The 13,496-nt window shown below is 32.4% G+C and overlaps 1 protein-coding gene across 1 annotated transcript in view; it reads left to right on the plus strand.

The window, feature by feature from the left end:
- The window catches only part of SLF1 (SMC5-SMC6 complex localization factor 1), a 73,587-nt gene extending 64,966 nt beyond the window's left edge, over positions 1-8,621 (plus strand). Inside the window, exons 16-21 of the mRNA XM_069590147.1 lie at positions 215-360; positions 1,265-1,428; positions 2,211-2,344; positions 4,264-4,356; positions 4,760-4,942; positions 7,600-8,621. Of these exons, the coding sequence (XP_069446248.1) occupies positions 215-360; positions 1,265-1,428; positions 2,211-2,344; positions 4,264-4,356; positions 4,760-4,942; positions 7,600-8,081 (1,202 nt within the window). The 3' untranslated portion in view covers positions 8,082-8,621. The remainder of the gene's footprint in view (positions 1-214; positions 361-1,264; positions 1,429-2,210; positions 2,345-4,263; positions 4,357-4,759; positions 4,943-7,599) is intronic.
- Positions 8,622-13,496: the final 4,875 nt, after the last annotated feature.

Consider the following 13,496-nt stretch of genomic DNA (forward strand, 5'->3'; position numbering starts at 1 on the left):
AATGTGAGAACATATGCCATTAAAAAAAAAATTTCTCTTGAAGACCAAGGAATAGGAATATTATCTATTTTTCATGGTTTAAAATTTTGTGGGTGAATCTTACTGGTGTAGAAATCATCATTTGAATGAATAAAGTCCATGGAGGAAATAGTCTATAGAAAGAAATTATATAGTGTGTAGCAATAACTATATTTACTTCTTTTGTTTTCTATAGACTTTTCTTCACAGGACTTAGAGATTTTTATTTCTTCCTTTTCCTCCTCCTGGCTTCAAATGTTTGTTGCAGAGGCAGTCTTTAAAAAGTTGTGTTTACAGAATTCCATTAGTATTTCTTCTGAGCCACTTTCTCTTCAGAAAATGGTAAGCACCACTCTATTTTAGTTCTTTTTTAAGAAGTAAATTTATACATTCGTTTTTAAATATTCTTAGTTATTCTGATAATTGTACAGACCATATTAATCATCTTTCAAATATATATATAAAAGCAGGTAATTTTCTACCTCAAAATCTAATAAAATTTTAATTACTTGAGAATAATTAAGAATTGATAACAGAAAATTTATGTAAGAATCTTTGTATCACTTGCCACAGTACCTAATATTGTTATTTTGGAAAGACTGTGATCCAAAAAAAATTCTACATAGTATTTAATGGTATTTAAAAAGTAAAATTTACAAATGACTCCAAAGTTACACACATATAAAGAGTTTTATCTCAGCTATCTTTAGCTATTATTGATATTTATTATTTCCAGCAGTTTCTTCAACAAATGAGAAATATACTTGTTAATAATTGGTCAGGTTGGGAAAATACTGTTTGCAACAATCCTTGTCTTTAATGACTTTTGCACTCCTTATTCCGTTTATTCCAGATTTCTTTTCTGTTAAAGGAAGGCATTACCAAGATGGAAATGACAAAATGCCAGTTGTATGTAAACCATAAATACTAAAAATAGGCAAATTAATTGTAAAAAGTTGGGCATGAGACTCATCTAAAGAGCTTTCCTAAATGAACATCAAATTTGAGTTTGAAAAAAATTATTTTTAAGGAAGTAATTTTTTTCTTGTGTATGTCATACTGACATAATAACATGGAACTAGCAGCTTTCTTAATATTTTAGCATGTTCAAATGACATAGGGAGGCAACCATATTGATGAAATGAAAATACAACTACATTCAATGGTGAAATGAATCAGGTAATTTCTGTTAACTGTTTCCAGGTTTTTGTAGTTGAGAAAGCAATGTAGTATTATTTTGCAACAGGTATATTCCTACTTGCCAGCTTTGGGGAAAACTGGTGTGCGTGGGACTAGAAAGATGCAGAAACCAAAGCAAATTGGACCACGGCCTTGCTTTGAATCTCAGAGGGCCTTAATAATGCTGAATGGTGCTAAACAGAAGCAAGGTGAAGGGCTGCCAGAGATACCGTAAGTGATGCTGTATACCAGCCCGGCTTTGTTTTCAAGTACAGCTCTTCTTAGGCATTTCTTGAACCGTATGGTCGTCTGAGATGTTGTCTGAATTATACTGAGAAGCAGAAAACTCAGTTTTAGACCTGTGAGTGCACATGATCAACATTTTCGCTTTCTTTAATTCAAATGTTCATGCTTTCTTTCTATTAAAAAAATAAATTCTTTTCTAAAAGAAGTAAAACTCTTCATCAAAATATTGTTCCACACAATTTTCTTCCCTGTAATTTAAATTACTACTTATGTATAGTAAAGACAGGACTTCAGAATGCATGGTCATGTGAGATACTCTGAATTGTTTTAATAGCCTTCCCAAATGAGAAACCTCCTCTCAAAGTATGCCATGCAAAATTCAGAAAACCTGAAATCTTTGGAAAGAAGAGGATAGGATTAGAATATGAAAATAAGAATGGGAAGTAGGGGCCTGAATTTTGATCTTATTAGCATTTTGCTTTAGTCTCTCTGCCAAATATGGTTTACTTGGTCTCAACTTCTTAATCTGACATTCAGTATTCATAAACTTTTTGGTGGTGCAAAGTTAATACAATGAAAATTAATGCATTAAAATCTGTTCCTATACAGTTGAAATAAATATAAAAATAGAAAGCAGTAAATATTTGAATGAATAATGGGGTTTAAACTAAAAGAATGCTAGATTTTTTTTTTTAACTCACCATATAATTTGTGCTGCCATGCTTTGGTGAGAAACAAGCTTTCCTTATGTCTTTCTTTCTTTTCAGAGAACTGAATCTTGCTAAATGTTCCTCATCATTAAAAAGATTGAAAAAGAAGTCAGAAGGAGAATTGTCATGTTCCAAGGAGAATTGCCCCTCTTTAGTTACAAAGATAAATTTTCACAAGACTAATTTAAAAGGTATTCCAAATATTTAAATTAATTTATGCTAGGAACTTTGTGTGGTTGTAGTCAGCATTTGCAAGTTTTATACACTGGCCTTGATGAATACTTCACCTTAAATATTGGACAAGGTCCAAGAAAATACCTTCTTGGAGAACATATTATTTTTTGAACTGCCATTTATACAAAAAAATGTTTAATACCTGGTGTAATAGAGTATTCCTCCCTTTTCTCCACCTGCCTTTTCAAATATTAAACACTGTGTAGCTCATGTTGAGCTCATTCCAGACTTGCCTGCCTTACTTTTCTATTCCACCTCAACCTGTGCTGCTTAAGATCAGTGTCTTGTGATTTGAAAGTATAATTCAGTCTTCATCTCTTTCAGTTCTAGACGTTTTGTGAACAAAGAATGAGAAGTAGGCTATGTTACATAGCTGTGTTAAGCATATGGACTCTTTTCTTCCAGGCATTGAGCCCAGACTATGAAATGTGCTTGGCTTTTGGTTCTAACTATACTGGAACCTCAGTACCTAAAGGGATGGAGTAACAAGAATAGCGTTGTAATAATTCACTCCAGCACTTCTTTAACTTAGGTACCCTTTTAACTCAAAATTATGATACCTTCCAAGAGTCTATATCCAGCCAAAGTAAATTGCTAAGTCTCTTGTTTATGACCTATATTATGTTTTTAATACAAATGTTATCATTATGGTATCAAGCTTTCATAATATTTCTACATGGCATAAGTTCATAATAGCATATCACAAATGTAAAACAACTGCCCATTTGCCTCAAAATATGAAAAATGTATTAAATGTGAACTTAGATATTAACTTCACAAAGGTGTCCTTTTTCTTTGTTGATTGTGTCAGAAAATAAAATGAATATGAATGACTTTAGGCTGAACAGCAGAAGGAACTGGGAGGGAGGAAGAGAACTGAGAAATAGTAGGGGAAAACTTCAAAAGCTTTTCCCTGCCTTTAAAAGAAATGTTTTAGTAGAAGTTGTAGAAATAATCTGTAAAAACTGAACGCTGGGAAAATGTGCTGCTTAGTATCTTATAGCAAGAAAGAGTTTAATTCAGTATGTATTTCATTTTCAAAGCAATCAGTTAATATTTTTTTAATCCCCCTTACATCAAATCATTACTTGTATCTTATTAATCTTGTTTACAACAGAGAGGAATATAGACAGTTTTAAGCCGCAGACACTAATTGCACACCACCACCACCACCCTGAGAAAGACTTTATCATTCTGTTTTTCATTCTTGTTCAGCTTTAAATGGTACCAAGGATTTTTTTTTTGCATGTGTGTGCGTGCACGCATGTGTGTGTGTGTGTGTTTATATTAAGATTCCCCCATTTCTCCTTCTCTGTGCTGCTGTAGCCAAGCCAGACAGCCTATTGAGAAGCAGCAAACCATCTGTTAATGGATTTGAAGTTCTGAATTACACTTGAGTGTGTAGAGGCACTCGTGCTTAGCCAGAAACATTCATTTGAATTAAGCTATCAATGCTATATAAAAAAGAGCCATACATTTAACGTAGGTTCATGAATAAATTTAAGAGAGGGCAATTGCACTCTAAACTTTTATTGCTGTAAAACCCAGTATTTTTGGTGTTCTCTGATCATTTGGGGGTTTTATAGCAGGATTGAAGCTTTAAACCTTGAACTACGAGGAGACAATGCCTGTGTTAAACCTTTTGCAGAATTTCATTGCTGAATTGCTGACAGAGAGGCTCTATAAAGAGGATGGGGTTCCCTCCCCCATCTTTTTTTTTTTTTCCCTAATGTGAAAGATGTTTAAACCAGTCAAAAGGAAACTCAATAAATAATTTTCTGGCATGGGGCCAGATCTCCTAGTTCATGCCCTTTGATTATTTTCTTTAGTTGATATCTTGTCTTCTCTGGAATAATCTATTAATTTTTTATGGCAGGAGAAACAGCCCTCCATAGAGCTTGCATAAATAACCAAGTGGAGAGATTGATTCTTCTTCTCTCTACACCAGGAATAGACATCAATGTTAAAGGTAAGTTCTAAATCTTTGTTGTTTAATTCAGTGTTTTATATTTGTGATATTAAATAGTTTAATTTCATCATTACTAAAAATCACTTAAGTATATTTACCTAACATCTTCAAAGTATTGTTGTTAGCAAAACCAGGAAATTCATCACATACTGATGTAGAAGAGTACACAGTCATTTTTGGCATCTATATTGTGACATACCCCACCATCAACATTTTAAAATAGTTTGTCTTTTATTTTTTACAAATAGAAATATTATACCCCTAGGCATTTATATCAAAGCATTCTGTTTGTATATAAGGCACTTTTATGAAGTCACACTGATAAGGGAAGTAGAATTTCGGTACTTCACTACCGAAAGTCGTACTTTTGCCGTTTAAAAATTTGCCTTGATTTCTAATTTAGACAATGCTGGCTGGACGCCTTTGCATGAAGCCTGTAACTATGGCAACACAGTGTGTGTCCAGGAAATTTTGCAACGTTGTCCAGAGGTAGATCTGCTCACTCAAGTGGACGGGGTGACTCCTTTGCATGATGCGCTGTCAAACGGACATGTAGAAATTGGCAAGCTGCTGCTCCAGCATGGGGGTGAGTGCATTTATGCTAAGCGGGTTATGATAAATTATCCAGTTTTTTTGATGAATCCCTCAGAGGTAGAAAGCATTTTATATTTTAAGATCTATAAGGAAAGATCCCTTTATTACATTTTAATGAAAAGTAAACATGAAAAATCTGCTAGCATATAAGCACCTTTTATTTAGTAAGGATAAAAGCCTTTTGATAAAACGATTTATTTCTTGTGTCATAAAATTAAACCTGTTTACCTTTGTTTTGAGAATATATTTTGAATTGGGTATGTTGGTTTTTACTGTTAATCCTTTTACTTAAAAGTATGTACTGTCTATAAACCAGCTATTTCTGAAAGCTTATTAATAAGTATATGTAAATCTTCATTTGTGAGTACTTGGATATTTCATTCTTATTTCACTTCCTGTATATAACTGCTAACGTGATTCTTCTTTTTCTTTAATGAGTCATTTCTTTACATACTACAAAAAAAGATATCCTAGAATACCTTTTCTTCATTCTCATTTTATAGTCAATTAAGTAGGAGAATTGCCAAATGGTGATAACTGTTGTGTAGGGGTTTGTGATGGAAGTAACTTGAGCTCAGTATTCATCTACTGCTTTTTCTGCTGATTTCTTTTCTGATCTCTGCTTTCCAAACCCTTCCCGAGCCCCCCAGTTCAGTGATATTCTTCTTATATCTGAACTGAATAATATAAATTTTATATCAAAATATTCAGAACTGATTTGGAAAAACTGTTTTAAAAGGAAAAACAAAGGAAAAGTGATTATAAGCTTATAATGCAGATTTGTATAAATTTCCTGTTTTATTTACATTAAAAATACTATTGTACTATTTGTCCAGTAACTAAAGCTGTTTGATTCTGGATGAAAATAAATAGTATATTTTATTTAGATATCTCTTTACTATATAGCTATATCTAGCTCTCATTTGTCTAAGGAAGGCTCTATCTATATCATGGTAGTTTGGTGTATTTGGTTATTTATAGTCTTCTCCTGCCCCCTAAAGGCCTTTGTGTGTCTCTTTTACTTATACCATTTCATAATCAATATATTTTTCAGTTCTTAACACTTTTTTTTAGTAGTATATGGTTACAGAACCATACTGTTCTATCTTTGAAGTGTTTTATTTTTCTGCTTAACCATGAATGTGGCATACCAAGCCAGTATTTGGTTTTGCTTCACATGGTCTAAGTGATATAAAACCTTTGTTGCATTAAGTCCAATTTTTCAGAAGAAGAAGGCATTATATTAACCATTGTGAATTGTTTTAGGACCTTTGGTGAAGAATAGTACACAAATGAGTTCTTTATCCTAAGAGAGGGAAATCTACTTGTACTTGGATTTATCAAGGCCCTTTGGCAATCATATAGACTTGTCTTTGCCTTAGTTATAATCTGAGTTTGGACCTATTGAATGGTTTGATATGATCACTATAGAAACTATATTAATCTCTTTGTTGTGAGTTGCTTAGTCTTTCTTGAGAGCAATAATTTTAAAAATTTATTTATGTTTTTAAAAACTTTGTTTACTTGTGGTATCTTGGGGTCCAGTCAGATTCATCATGAAGAGATTAAGCAGCTGTGATCTGATGAGATCTGTGTTGTAAGGTAGAATCTTCTGATTAGGTCTGCTAGTACTCAAACCTTTACATTCCTTGTAACATTTGTATGGCAAGTAAAGTCAAGTCACTCAGTCGTGTCCGACTCTTTGCGACCCCGTGGAGTACAGCCCACCAGGCTCCTCAGTCCATGGTATTCTCCAGGCAAGAATACTGGAGTGGGTTGCCATTTCCTTCTCCAGAGGATCTTCCCTACCCAGGGATCAAACCCGGTCTCCCGCATTGGAGGCAGATGCTTTAATTACAGAACTTGATTGGCAGAAGTACAAAGTACTCCTGTTCTTTACAGTGTGACCAAATACTGAGTCACTGTTATTTTGCCCCTCCCATATCATCTTTTACTACCCAGGGGATAAATTCTGTCTTCAGTACTTTGTAAGTTGAGCCACCAGGGAAGTCTTAAGTAGATGGTTAGATGGGTTTAACTAGCATAGGTGAAATGAAATCTGAGTTTGTCCCAGAGCATTTAATATTTACTTTTTGTGAATCAATTACCTTTACTAAAAATTGAACATAAGCAAGGGTAATAGAAAATGTGTTCTGTCTCTGGGCAAAGTTTGGCAGTCTGCATTGCTGCTATCACCAATTAGCAATGGAAGGGGGCGGCAGTACTTTTTCCTCTTGGTGGTATTAGGAAATATCTTTAAGACTCTCATACAGAATTTAAGATAAATGTATTTTGTTAATTCCCCCAGGAACACTGATATTGTTATTTCAAGATGACAATTTATAAAGTTTTATCAAAGTTTTATATATGTGTGTGTATATATAAAAAACACCATATATATTATTTATTGAACTAAGGCATATACTTTTAGGCAAACCTTGTTTGGCAATTGGCTAGGTGTTTTTTTTCCCCTTAAAGCACCTTTATTAGGCAGTTAGTATATATAGCTAGGTAATTACATCAATATGAATTACTGCAAAATATGACTGTAAACTGAGCCCTGGGTGGCTTTGGGAAAAAAAGAGAAAATACGGCTGTTAAGCTGCCAAAATGTTTTACACTTAACATTTTGCATTTTCTTTTTCACAGGCCCAGTGCTTCTACAGCAGAGGAACTCTAAGGGGGAATTGCCCTTGGATTATGTGGTATCATCTCAAATCAAGGAAGAACTATTTGCTATCACAAAAATAGAAGATACAGTGGAGAACTTTCATGCACAAGCAGAAAAACATTTTTACCACCAGCAGCTTGAATTTGGCTCATTTTTACTTAGTAGGATGTTACTAAATTTTTGTTCAATTTTTGGTTTGTCTTCAGAGTCCTTCTTAGCTTTCAAAGGATTAACTCATCTAAGTGAGCTGCTTATAGCTTGTCAGAATTATAAGGAAACCACTAGTGCTCATACTGACTGGTTATTGGATCTTTATGCTAGAAATATAAAGACATTGCAGAAGCTCCCAAATACTCTGAAGGAACTGCCTGAGAATGTAAAAGTGTGTCCTGGAGTACACACTGAGGCCTTATTGGTGACACTGGAAGTAATGTGTAGGTCGGTCACAGAGATTTCATGATGATGCCAAAAAATAGGGGTCAGCTTTCTAAACCTGCTCAGCTTGCTTTGTCATCTATTAGAGACTTCGTCGCTTATTAACCCATGTTAATTGCGTTTATTTATTGACAGAATTTGCAACCTTGCTAATTAGAAACTTATGCAAAGTTGTAGTATAGGCTTCTTTTTCCAGTGTGTAGAATTTAACTCAAAAGTAAAAAATAGTTTTGTTTGGAATACATTGCTTTTATTAATCTTTATTATTTTTTGGTTTAAAAGTTATTTATTTACATTGTACATGTAAAAAATTTTAATTTAAATATTTTTTTAAATCAAAATGTAATGTTCTCTATTTTAGGTGTTTGGGGTCTTAGAATCATGATGAGACTATTTATGCAAATATGCACCTATAAACATGTAGCTTCCTGTTTCTTCTTTGTAGGCTGTTGGAATAAAATACTCATTTTAGTTTTACGTGTTTCTAAAATAAACATTTCAGAGCTCACAATAATATATTCTTTTGGTTTTTAAATGTAATAAACGTGCAAATTTGATAATTTGATCCCTTGATCTATTTTATTTTAGCATTTCCTATACAAAGTGTATTTCTACTCCATGTAACCACTCTTCTCTAAGTAAAATAATCTGCTTTATAATGTTTTAATTATTAAGATCATAAATGGCAACAAAGTAATGGATTTGAGATTATCTAAAATCTTAACGGTCCAGTATGAATTTACAGAGTAGTAACGTTTCATTTTGCAGTTTTTCCTAACACTGATTTATAGTAAAACTAAAAAAGAGTATGGATAATAATTACTTTTGAAATTGGAGTTGCTTCACTAGTGGGAATAAGTTACATTGTGATACAGCTGGAAAAAAACCATTAGAACTTCTGTTTAGATTTTATGTAACTAAAGTGATGATCTCACAACAGTTATTATAATCTGTTAAAGAAGCACTCTTTAGTTTTATTTTGGAAATAGATATTTTAGCAGGATACAAATGCTGAGAGTTTTATTACTAGGTTTATAGTCTTAAGCTGAAAATTGCTACATTAGTATATCACCTCTGAATAAAAATCAAGGTTTTTTTCTACATTTTAAAATCAGTAATTTCTTACACCTACTGTAAAAAATAGTTTTTAGTTAGCCTTCAGATGTGACACAGAACTGCCAAAATATCAGAGAAAACATGATGTAGCAGAGACTAAGGCACATTATAATGCTTTTAGAGTGAAGTGCTTCCCCAGATGATGCGAAAGAAGTTTCTGACTCTGAAGAACAGTGACTTTGCATCACTTACTTGTGAAGGCATGTGGAATAACATTTGCTTGATAAATGAATATAAACTTAAAAATATAGACTTTGACATCAGACAAACATAGTTTCAAGTTCTTGTGTAATTTCTTATTAAGCAAGTTCCTTTCTGAATTTTGGTTGTTACACCTGTCATATGGAAATAACACCAGGTATCTTGGTCATGATAGAATTACTAGCCTATCACCTTATATGGTACTTAATGTTACTTTGTATTTTATTATTTTAACTCCTCTTTTTAGTTACAACAAATCATTTAGATAGTAATTTATTAAGTTGCTAATAATTCTAAGTTAATGAGATAATCACCATCATGAGTTAGGGTTTTGTGCTGCTAAGAAAAAGTAGTTTTCTAAATTAAATGTTCACAAGAAATATTCATTTAGTTGCAGTTAGTATTAATATTTCATAACTGTTCTATCTGCTAATTTCTACAAGTCATGTTGACATGAAATATTTAACACTAAACTGCCAGGTCTCTACCTCAAGAAGGTATCATTGCACTTTGTACTTCTTTAGAAGTATAACTTGGCAAATAGATTACAGTGTTTTGTGGCCTAGTTAATAATACTGGTAAATATATATGAATTTAAGCCTGCAGTAATAAACCGTATTTTCCATATTACCTCTTAAATGTTTTGTTTTAGAAAACGTAATTGCCTCAAATTTATTTTAGATATAAAGAAAGTGGAAATTTTAATAGAAAAAATTTATAGACTTTCTGACCCCTGACTTTTCACTTGTAGGTATTTCAAAGTTGCAGCAGCCGAATAGAAAGCTGAGTAACATTATTCTTCATTGTACTCTGCCAGATTTCATATCATAGTTCAATAGAGTTGTTTAAAAAAAAAAAAAAAGCCTATGAAAGCCTTTATTACAATATAAATAAAGCTTGGAAGGAGATTTCTGAGCTGTTAAGATCAGCTTTCTCAAGGCATAATCCCCACAGATATTTGGAATATAAAAGATTTTAGAGTATTCACCGTCAGCTTTTTAGGAAGGGACTATAAAGTTTTGTAGCTTATTCTTAATTTTCCTATGCATAATAAATTGTCCAAGTATATACCTTTTTCTGTCATTTCATTAACTCCAAAATAACCAGAAAGACATTTGTCCTCATTAAATCAAATGCTAAATTAATCAGTATTTTGAATTCATAGTTTCTTAAACACTTACTATGTACCAGGTGGTATGCCTGACAGGGGCCGACTACAATACCAGAGGGAAAGCTTACATTCTAGGAAGGTAAGTCCAGTTTACTGTCTTCTGTATAGCCTGTTGAAGAAAATTAACTTCTTAAATTTGCAGCAATTGGTATTCTCTTTTCATTTTTAAATGTGAACATTTCAAGGGTCTTATCGCTTAATCCTTTAATGAGTATTACGACTTTACCAATTTTAGAGCGAATAGAATGTGGTGTGTTTGCTTTTGCAATGTTAGTGAAACCCAGTACTCATTCCCCTAGGTAAACGCAAATGCATTAATGCTAGGATACTTAATTTAAACACTAAGAAATGTTTGCCACTTTTGTTTATTCTTTTATAGAAAGTTAATACCTTTGCATGAAAAAATTATTGGTGGAATGTGTAATCCATATGCATTTACACACCTTTCCAGTTAAGTGATGAACTTGATGAGAGCCTGTCACTGTTGCTCCTTAATCAGTAGGAAGGGGTCATCTTTGAGTGACGTGAGGCACTCTTTCCCTCAGGCGCTTATCACGTAGCTTCCACACCAGTCGTACCTCTTGCTGATGTGGAGCTTGCAAACTTCAGAATGATAATTGTTTTTATAGCAAATGTGGATTGAGTCAGTGGTGGCATTGGAATTAAACACTGTGCCTGGTGATATCAAAACTGAAGACATTGAATAGTTAATTTGGAAATCAAATTACGCTGTCAAAAAATTCACTTTGTAGGTTAAAAGAAATTGTGGTAGGATGATACACTTTGATATTTCCTCTGATTCACAGGACTATTAGACTATAAATTAGAAAAGACTGTGGTATTGTTAGGTTTTAAGCATATATCTTTTAGGGTACTACAAATCCCAATAAATGAAGATCTTTTAAAGGAAACAAGATAGTTTTAACACTGTTGATTGTTAGATGTTCAAAAAAGTTCTCTTAAGTAAATCCTAATCTTTGAGAATATCCAAAATATATTTAATTCATGTTTCCCAGTTTGTAAAAGTACCAAGCAGCTTTTTCTCCAAGACACATGAATTTATGTGAATTTCTCAGGGGAGGGGAAACATTCTATTAAATTATTTTTAAAAGAGGATATTTTCCAATCAATCAATGGTCAGTTATTATAAAAACAATATCCTAATAAGTATTTACTATTTTTATATGTTTGTAATGTGTAATATTGCTGTGAACATAGACCAAAAAAATTAAGTTCCTTATTCAAATGTCTATAAAGAGCTGTCTTCAATTAGAAATGAAACATTTTCTCCAGATTTTGGCTTTCTTTTTACTATGGTCCCCAAGTCTTTTCAGACTATTGAACCCAGATTTGGTAAATCTAATCTCCTTCCTTTCAAAAGTATCTAAATTAGATCAAGTGAACATTAATGCATAATGGGCATTAAACATTAATAGAGAATGACTATGTTGGAACATATGATTTAGTTTTACCAAAGAATGGAAGTTTTTTTTTATTTTAAGTGCTTAGGACTTCCAGCCGGTAAGCTGCATTGAACTGAAAGTCTGGCATCCAGCTTTGAATTTACACCTATTATACTATCATTTATCTTAATAGCAGATGAACTAAAATTTTCAATGACTTTACATTCTTCTGTCCTCAAATGAAATAGTCATGTTGAAAAAAAATCATTAATCTTAAAGTGGTGACAGATAAAAAGAATTTAGTTTGTTGTCAATACTTCTCAACTTAAAGGTTAGGTCAGCCATGGTTTTTGTCATGACACTGATAAATTTTTCTAATGACCAAAATGGTTTGATCTGTAATAGCTTTTTGTTTTTGTTTTAAGGAATATATGCCTTGGTTATCTGACTTCATCCTAAAAATGGATTTTTTTCTCCTGTTTTGAATTGTTTCTATTTTTACAACACAAAGATAGAATTATACAGCAGTGGGTAAAATTTGATGATAATAAAATATGCATTTTAAAGATCTTTATTGAAAACTTAGAAGAATTGTGAAGATGAAAAGTTGGCAAAGGGATAAGGAGGGAAATGTTTGGGAATCATTGTGGTTTAAAGAGGGTAAAGATTTCTAGATGATGTTTAATATATTGAGAATGTAGTGAAGGTATAAAGTCAGAAAAAAGGGCAGACAGGTCTCCTAATCTCAGGAATAAACTGTCTGTAAATTTTGAATAATGTTCAGAAAACCAAGGATCAAGATAGTGTGTGATGAGTCTTTTAGTTAAAAATTCAGTCAAAAATAAATAATAAAAATACTAATTTAAGTTCATACAGAGGATATAAACTTGAGAGGTTAAAACCATTTATAAAAAGTGGTTTAACTTGTTCCTGATAACTCCTTTTTCTGAACTAATTTTAGTCCTTTAAAAAAAAAAAATAGAAACTACTTAAATGTTTTTAAATTATTTCCTCTAAGTAAAATTACAGAGGGGAAAAGATTGTAAGCAAGTCATCATTGCTAATAGTGGTTATATTTATTGAGAGAACTTTGAATATTTCTTTTTCACTTCTCCAAGTTTCCCTGTAACATGATTTATATTTGTCCGTAATACTAGTAGCCAGTGTATTTTTTTAAGTAATGCTCCTAATATAAATAAGAATCAGTCTTGAAATTTTTCTAAAGTGGTCTTATTTAAATTAGCATCTACTGAATTTTTTTAATATAAAGTGCATTTTTAAAATATGCCATTTTTCTTCAAGGTAAGGATATAATTAAGCTTCGTATCACCTAACGTAGATCTCAGTACTCTCGGACTATATGCCCTTGCTTTGAAAGTGAATCTGTCTTATTTTACTGATATGCTGCTTCGGTCTTCTATTGAGCGTCTTCAAAGCAGTAGCCTTACCATGTTGAGTGGAGTCTTTACTGTTGAGAAGGATTCCTGAATTGCTGAAGATTAAACATCATTTAATAATACCTTGTGGAGTCATGTTACCATATCTTCTT

The sequence above is a fragment of the Ovis canadensis genome, chromosome 5, assembly GCF_042477335.2.
Source record: "Ovis canadensis isolate MfBH-ARS-UI-01 breed Bighorn chromosome 5, ARS-UI_OviCan_v2, whole genome shotgun sequence".
NCBI lineage: Eukaryota > Metazoa > Chordata > Mammalia > Artiodactyla > Bovidae > Ovis > Ovis canadensis.